At 43.6% G+C, this 8,337-nt stretch overlaps 1 protein-coding gene across 1 annotated transcript; it reads left to right on the forward strand.

The window, feature by feature from the left end:
• The first annotated feature begins 1,777 nt into the window (after nt 1–1,777).
• Nucleotides 1,778–7,209, forward strand: gins3 (GINS complex subunit 3). Its single transcript, XM_017698796.2, has 3 exons — nt 1,778–2,074; nt 3,628–3,861; nt 6,746–7,209. Exons 1-3 carry the CDS (start codon nt 1,904–1,906, stop codon nt 6,974–6,976), a joined length of 636 nt encoding a protein of 211 aa, XP_017554285.1. The 5' UTR covers nt 1,778–1,903; the 3' UTR covers nt 6,977–7,209.
• The last annotated feature ends 1,128 nt before the right edge of the window (nt 7,210–8,337 follow it).

The following is an 8,337-nucleotide window of genomic DNA, read 5'->3' on the forward strand; positions in this document are numbered from 1 at the left end:
TGTGCTGGTCTGAGTGGATCAGACACAGCAGTGCTGCTGGAGTTTTTAAGTCTACGTTTACAATAAATAAGACTTTTAACGAGGAAACACTACCAGCATTGCAATTTAGTGCATGTCCACCAAACCAGCCCTAGATGACCAAAAGCCAGTTCTGGATCCCTACAGCTCATCCCAAAGTACTGGATGGAGCTCCATCACTCCAGAGAACGCCATTCCACTGCTCCACAGCCCAATGCTGGGGGGCTTTATACCCCTCTAGCCCATGCTTGGCACTGGGTATAGTGACCTTACGCTCATGTGCAGCTGCTCCAGCGCGTCCAATTCCATCCGTCAGTGCTTTTCTATGAGGATTATACAAGCTGTGAGTGCGCAACTGTGTCAGCGATAGGTGCCAGTAGCTGTATTCAGTTATTAAAGGGCTGTCCAGATACTTTTGTACACACACACATATATATATATATATATATATATATATATATATATATATACTATAAAACTCTCACTAAATTGAGGTCGCTGAAGCTATGCCACAACTACAAAAGGGCCCCTCATATTTAATCATTTTGCCATGCAGTGGGAAATCCATGATGCATCAGAATTCCTGTAGTGGAATTCTGTTAAAGTGACGGCCCAGCAGTGCAAGGATACATTAGGAAAAATGAAAACGCTCTGGATGCTGAGAAACATTGAGAAACAGTGACATCTGCTGGACAAAGTAATAATCGCCCTGACACTGAATCGCAGGCATTTTTCCTGATGTAAATATTCCCAATGCATTTCCACACGACCACCTTGCTGCACCTCCAAACTGTTATTTATTTATTTAGTAATTAATTAAGTAATTAATTTATAATGTCTGCACCACCACTTAGGTGTATTTCATGGACGAAAACGTGCGAGTGTGATACGCAGCACTCACATTTGGACATAACGTTTCCTTTGTATATTAACTACACTTTGCTGTAGGGTACTGTTCATAAGGCTACATAACGTCTACAAGTGAGGACAACTGACATAACCCCACATAAACGCTTATAAACGCTCATACCAATTGGCCTCATCCGCTTATAAAGGCTACATTTGCTACTTTTGATCAGTTAGCTGAAGTAGCCTTTATGTCAAATGACGCCTGTTGGAATAAGCGCTTATAGACATTTATGTAGGGTTATGTGAGTTGTCATGAGAAGCGTATGTAGATGTCTTGCAGCCTGATAAAAAAGTACCCTACAGTAAAGTGTTAGCGCTAAATGTGTTGTGTCATGAAAAGAAACGAGAAGGTCGAAGTCGTTTATTTACCCGAGTGCGGTGAACGGACGCCTTACTGCAGAAGTACTATGGCTGCGTCTCGAATGGCGTGATGCGCCCTACATAGTGCGCTACGCTGGTCAAGTACAAATGACGAAAGTAGCGTACTTCGTGTCCTTTCAGTTTCTGAAAGGACTAAATCCCGAACTACTCCATGTGTAACATATACCGCGCTATGTGGGTGCCGAAGCCCGTATTTCACGACTTGCGTAGCGTTAGTGCACTAACAAGGGTGCACGGTTTTTGGAATGGAGCCTGAACTCGGTGCTTCAGTTTGGTTCGATTTAATAGACTGCCTGTGTTATTGACTGGTTTCGACTGAAATAGATGTCAACAGGAGACATGGCAACTCTATTAATAACTATATATATATATATAAAAAACGAAAAACAGCAAAAATGTAAAATATAAAAGCGACAAGCATCCGTTTTCCAGGCCTCGACTCGCTCTGCTATCGATTGCTGTCGCCTGCTCGATGGGATCGGGGCGCCACTGTTAGCTTTGGAAGTCTGGCGCCAAATCTTGTGTTGACGACTGCGTGTTGTTGTTTTTCTCTGTTTTTGTTTGTTTGTGTGTTTATATCGTAGGTATCTGTGCGATGGACACTCAGTCTTACATGCCTGTGCCTCCGGGGGTGGGAATGGAGGAGAATTACTTGTCGCTGGACGATATTCTGCTGTCTCAGGAGCGGCTGCCCTGCAAGACGGACACTGGGTTTCCAGGTCTGGGCTTTCTGGAGAAGAACACGGAGAACCGCCACATACCGGAGGTACCGGTCATAACACAGTCATAAAGCAGTCATAGTGACTTTATATCTGCACCGATCAGCCACAACATGACAACAAAACCCTCGTTTCTACGCTCACTGCCCATTCACTTACTGTATAGCTGGTCTTTGTAGTTCTACAGTTACAGACTGTAGTCCATCTGTTTCTCTGATACTTTCTTCAGTGGTCAGGACCCCCATGGACCCTCACAGAGCAGGTACTATTTGGGTGGTGGATCGTTCTCAGCACTGCAGTAACACTGACATGTTGGTGGTGTGTTAGTGTGTGTTGCGCTGGTGTGAGTGGATCAGACACAGCAGTACTGCTGGAGTTTTTAAACAGTGTGTCCACTCACTGTCCACTCTGTTAGACGCTCCTACCTTGTCGGTCCACCTTGTAGATGTAAAGTCAGAGACGACAGCTCATCTGCTGCTGCACAGTTTGTGTTGGTCATCCAAGGATAGTTTTGGTTGGTGGACTGTTTTCAGTACAGCAGCGACACTGCAGCAGCACTGCTGTTTCTGATCCACTCAGGCCAGCGCAACACACACTAACAAACCACCACCACATCAGTGTTACTGCTGAGAATGATCCACCACCCAAACAGTACCTGCTCTGTGAGGGTCCATGGGGGTCCTGACCACTGAAGAAAGTATCAGAGAAACAGATGGACTACAGTCTGTAACTGTAGAACTACAAAGTGCAGCTATACAGTAAGTGGAGCTGATAAAATGGACAATGAGCGTAGAAACAAGGAGGTGGTCATGATGTTATGCCTGATGGGTGTATATGGGGGGTTGGGTTGGGGGGTGGGGGGGGGGTAACTAATTTTCCTTATGACATAAAAAATTAAATAATATTTACATGTTGTTAAAGTTTTACAATGTACCCTTAATGTTTCACTTTCTGACCTCATTTGAAAATGCCTTTTGTGCTTTACATTATATGTAAGTTTCATGATAAATGGACCAAAAGTAACGGCCCAAAATGGCTTGGAAAAAGTTCTGGTTCCTTTGACTTCCATTAAAAGTAAAGTAAGTTTTTTCCCTCTCCTGTAAAGTGTCCATTTGGGGGATATGAGGTTTTCTTCTGACAACGATATGCCACACCTAAACCGTCTTTGTGATGTCATGAAAACCAATATTTACATACATCCACATATTCAGCTGACAGCAGTTTAGCCACGCCCACTCACCTCGAAGTTATAAAGAGTGTTTCAGCCTGGACTGTTCTTTGCATTGTGACACCATACAACCAGTCAGAACAGAGCTCATTTACATACGTTAGTCTGAAAGACACAGTAACGGCCGCATGTTTAATTCTAAGCAGTGAGTTTGGAAAAGAGCCGTGTAAAAATGAGTTATGACTCTTTTTGGTACATAAAGCCGCACGAGTGTTACGACTGGAATTGAGGGGAAAGAAATACACCAAAAATGTAGAGCATGCGGCCTTTAATGTCTCCCTGTGAGAAATCGGCCTTTACTGCAGAGCTTGATTGATTGGTTTATCTCTATCTCTGTGTGTGTGTGTGTGTGTGTGTGTGTGTGCGCTGTAGGGCACCAAGATGGAGATGCCGCTGTGGTTGGCTAAGGGTCTGTACGAGAGGAAGCGGCGTGTGATCTCTGTGGAGCTGCCTAAAGTGTACCGTGAAGGCTGGAGGACAGTGTTCGGAGCCGACGCCAACGTGGTGGACCTTCACAAAATGGGTCCTTATTATTACGGCCTGGGCTCTCAAATGCTCCACTTCGACAGCCCGGAAAACCTGGAGATCGCTCAGATCGTCCTGCAGGTGAGCGCTGAGCTCCGAGGGGCTGAGAGCGATGGAGTGGAACAGAATCGAGTAGAATTACAGCGCAGTGGCTCAAAAGAAGGCCTGTGGTCAGACTCACGGTCGTTGCTCTACAGGATGACCAATTCATTAATACAAACGTGTAATCTGTCTGTCTGTCTGTCTGTCTTTCTGTCTGTCTGTCTGTCTGTCTTTCTGTCTGTCTGTCTGTCTTTCTGTCTCTCTGTCGGTCTGTCTGTCTATTGATCTATCGATCCATGTCTGTCGATCTTTCGATCTATCCATGTCTATCTGTCTGTCTGTTTGTCTGTTGATCTGTTTACCTACTATGTCTATCTGTCTATCTAGCTATTTGTCTTGTCTGTCTCTCTGTCCTGTCTGTCTGTCTCTCTCTATCTCTCTATCTCTCTATCTCTCTATCCCTCTATCCGTCTGGCTATTTGTCTGTCTGTCTGTCTGTCTGTCTGTCTCTGTATCTATCTAATTGTCTGTCTGTCTGTCTATCTATCTAGCTAGCTAGCTATTTGTTTGTCTGTCTATCTAGCTAGCTAATTGTGCCTGTCTGTCTCTGTCTATCTCTGTCTCTGTCTGTCTCTCTGTCTGTCTCTCTGTATATCTGTCTGTCTCTGTCTGTCTCTCTCTCTGTCTGCCTATCTGTTTATCTAATTGTTATTTTCTGTATTATCTGTATCTTACAGCTGTGCTAATGTTGTCATGTGCTGTGCTTTCAGTATTATTGTTAAATATGATTCAGAATCATTCCAAAAATAATCCAGTCACACTCACAAAAATGTGAGATTTTATAATGGCTTGAATTGTTTTCTAAAAAGCACTGTAATCAAAACAGACAGAGGTCAGAGAGTCACGGCCCTGTTAGTCAGCGTGGTTATTAAGGCTGACTCGTGTTACTCATAAGAGCGGTTTACCAGTTTAGGTCCTTTAGATTAGCTTCTGTTTTTTTAGTGCTCAGTTCTTACGACTATCGTTCAGATTTTGAAAGACCGATATCTTGACTTCGATACTGATTCCTGGACTTCGTTTCCTTTAAAATCTAGATTATGTTTGTTTTATGAAGTCATATGATTGCAGAGTCATCAAAGGAGCAGCGCACAGAATTTATGAAGCAACATGCTTATGGCACTCAGCCAATCAGCTGTCTAGATTTAGAAACAAACATGGCTATTGGCTCACAGATCTGATTAAACTGGCATTTACATATTGGAATTTGATATTGAATGACATGGAGTTTTTCAGTGCTGTGTGGTATTGATGTAATACAGTTGGTACCATAATTATTTAAAATTTGATACCGAGCCATAGTGACTAGACGTTTATTTAGAATTAGGCCCCAAAATCCTGAGTCACCATCTACATGAGTTGTTGATAGACCTGGTGGTTGAATCGATTGAAGTATTTGGGCTTTTCATACTCTTTTCAGTCAGCAGGGGGCACTCTCTGCACATAACGTGTTATGCAGCGTTGCTGGGCAGAATGGCCTCGGCGGCTGAGTGGCAGACACAGCCACTGCTCTCTGTAGGTTACAGCCTCCGTGGCGTCCAGCTGCTTCGCTCAGGTGCCATAAATACACTTTTGGCTTGTTAAAGCTTCTGTGTTTATCTCTTTCTCACCAAAGCTGGAGTGACCAGATGTGTCAACCAGCAGTGTCTGTGTCCCCACAGACTGGAAGGAAATTTGCAGGAAAAGAGGCTTGTAGTGATGCATCTGTCCAACACACTGACCTTATTAGTCAGACTGGGAATTGGCTGGACTTGGCTGATTCTGTGTCTTTGGTATGGTCACTCTAAAATGGAAGTACGTCATTCCGGTAGATTTTTGGGAGGATCGGAGCAGGGTGGGGGAGAGTGAGGGGGATCAGTTGTTCTCCTCTCCTCTCAGTAATTTGCTCATAACACATTAGACTTTGCTTATTAACAGTATGTTTTGATTGTGGTTGTTAAACTTGACCAAAAACATATATTTTAAAATCATAACATTGTTAAATAACTAGACAGAGAGGATCCATATCGTCTGTCATGCTTTTATGTCCGTGTGCAAAGACCCATGGGAAACGAAGTTAAGTGACCCTTATTAGTCTCACAACAGGGATGTTTAACCCATCCGTGCAGTGAAACACCACATACACACTAGTGAGCACACTTGCTCGGCGCTGGGCAGCCCTGTCCCACCAGCCCTTTGAGTTGAGGGTTAGGTGTCTTGCTCAAAGGCACTTTAGTCATGTACTGTCAGCTCAGGGGATCAAACCGACGACCTTCCAGTCACAGGGCTGGTTCCCTAACCTCCAGCCCACGACTGCCCCCATATACATTTCAGCATCTTTATGTTGCTTTAGTGTAGGAGACTGAGCTTGCTAAGGTGTTGCTAGGCTCTTACAATGGTATCAGAGGTGGTTGCTAAGGTGTTGCTAGGCTGTTACAATGGTATCCGAGGTGGTTGCTAAGGTGTTGCTCTGCCAAAAGAGAAAAGTGCGTTCAAACGTTTATCGGGCATAACAGTAATGTGTTAAATTTTTGCTATATATTTCGCCGTTGTTGGAAGAAAACCTTGTATCTCCGTTTTTGTCATTTTTCAGGTTTTTTGAAACCTTATTTTTCCAAGTTGCCGTTTACGTTGTATGTGAATGTCTTGATCGCTGGACCAAAAGAAACTGCCCAAAATGACTTGGACAAAAGTCTGGTTCCATTGACTTACATTAAAAGTGAAGTATGTTTTTTCCTTCTCCTGTAAAGTTGTGATTTTGGAGAAACAAAGATTTCTTCTGAAAACAGCGACGTAAACCTTTATTACTCAACATAGATGTTTTCATTCACAACTTTAAGGGTACTTTAGTGTTCTGACACTGTTCTGATCTCTTCGTCCTCACCAGACCTTCATCGGACGTTTCCGACGTACCATGGACTCGTCCCAGAACGCGTACAACGAGGACACGTCGGCACTGGTGGAGCGGCTGGACTGCCTGGAGAGGGCGCTGTTCAAGGCTGGCCAGAGCGGCCTCAACGCCTTCCAGCTGTGGGAGAAAGGCAGAGCAGCCCAGCTGACCGCATCCAGCCTGGTCACCAACTATCGCAAGAGGAAGATCACTGACCTACAGGCCTGACGACACAATCCTAGAGACACATTAGAGCGATTGAAGGGGTGTGAGTGCGTGTGTGTGTGAGAGGGTAAATGAGTGTATTATGGATCATTTTGTCTTTAATATACGTGTAAATTCTTAGAACTATTTTTAAATAAAAATAAAACTTTTGTACTATTTTGTGTGGTTGGGTGGACGAGCCGCTTCAATATTACACCGAATTGGTAAATTAATTAAATGTGAATATACAGAATTTACAGATTTTCTTTCAGTCTTTTCATTTTTTCCAGCTGAACTGCTGACTTCAGTCTGAAGGTATATAATCATTCTGTCAGGTTTGTTTACAGTGTAGTGGCCTTGATGGGAAATGAGCAGCCGGATGGCAACATGCCGGTCCGGAGCCACATAGGACTCTTTTACTGCCCTGTTGTGGCTCCACAGAATTAGATTTAGAGGTAAAAATAAAATAATCCTCCTCTACAGTAAAATAAAGTTTTGCTGATCCTTCAACACCCTTTAACAATAAGTGGTCTTAAATGCTGGAGTTAATGTAGAACTGCTGTTTCACCCTTTAACCCTGAAGATCAGAGCAGACTGCTGGTCACTATAGCAACGCAGACAACAGTCTTGCCCAGCTAGTAGCTACCTAAATGACAAAGAGAGAGATTTAGGATGAACATCAGTCATTTTTAGAGACTAATGTACTTTAGTCTACGTTCACATTAGCACGTTGAAGATTTTTTTGCCCTAATGTGACTCAGATCTAATGATTTCAGGGCTGTGTGGATGCAAATCTGATCTTTTCAAAACCGACCTGAGCCACTTTCATATGTGGTTCTAGATCGGATACGTATCCAATTCATGACCATGCGACCTTAATGTGATGCTCAGATTGAATTCATGTGCTTTTTCCACTGCGCATGCGCCCCGTCATTCAGCGTTACCATGGCAGCAGCGCCAAACAGAAGTTAAAGCCTGTAAACGGTGGAAAAGCAGCTCATCTCACCTTTTCCTCCTTCGTCTGGCTCTCATTTCCTTAAAGATGAAGCCCCTTTTATTCACATCTTTTATTAAGACTGTATTTCAACTACAAATCTGAATTAACTTGAAGTTGGATTGACAAAACCGTTACTATGCAATCACAGGTGGTTGCTCAGGTATTGATTCGTTATCCTAGGTAGTTGTGAAGTTGTTGTAGGCCGTTGTTATGGTATCCCAGGTGGTTACGAAGATGTCACTAGGGAGTTGCTATTGTATTCCAGGTGATAATTAAGATGTTGCTAGGCCGTTGCTATGGTGTCACAGGTGGTTGCTCAGGTGTTGATTTATTATCGCAGGTAGTTGTGAAGTTGTTCTAGGCCATTGCTATGGTATCCCAGGTGGTT

Source organism: Pygocentrus nattereri, chromosome 8 (genome assembly GCF_015220715.1).
Source record: "Pygocentrus nattereri isolate fPygNat1 chromosome 8, fPygNat1.pri, whole genome shotgun sequence".
Classification (NCBI taxonomy): domain Eukaryota; kingdom Metazoa; phylum Chordata; class Actinopteri; order Characiformes; family Serrasalmidae; genus Pygocentrus; species Pygocentrus nattereri.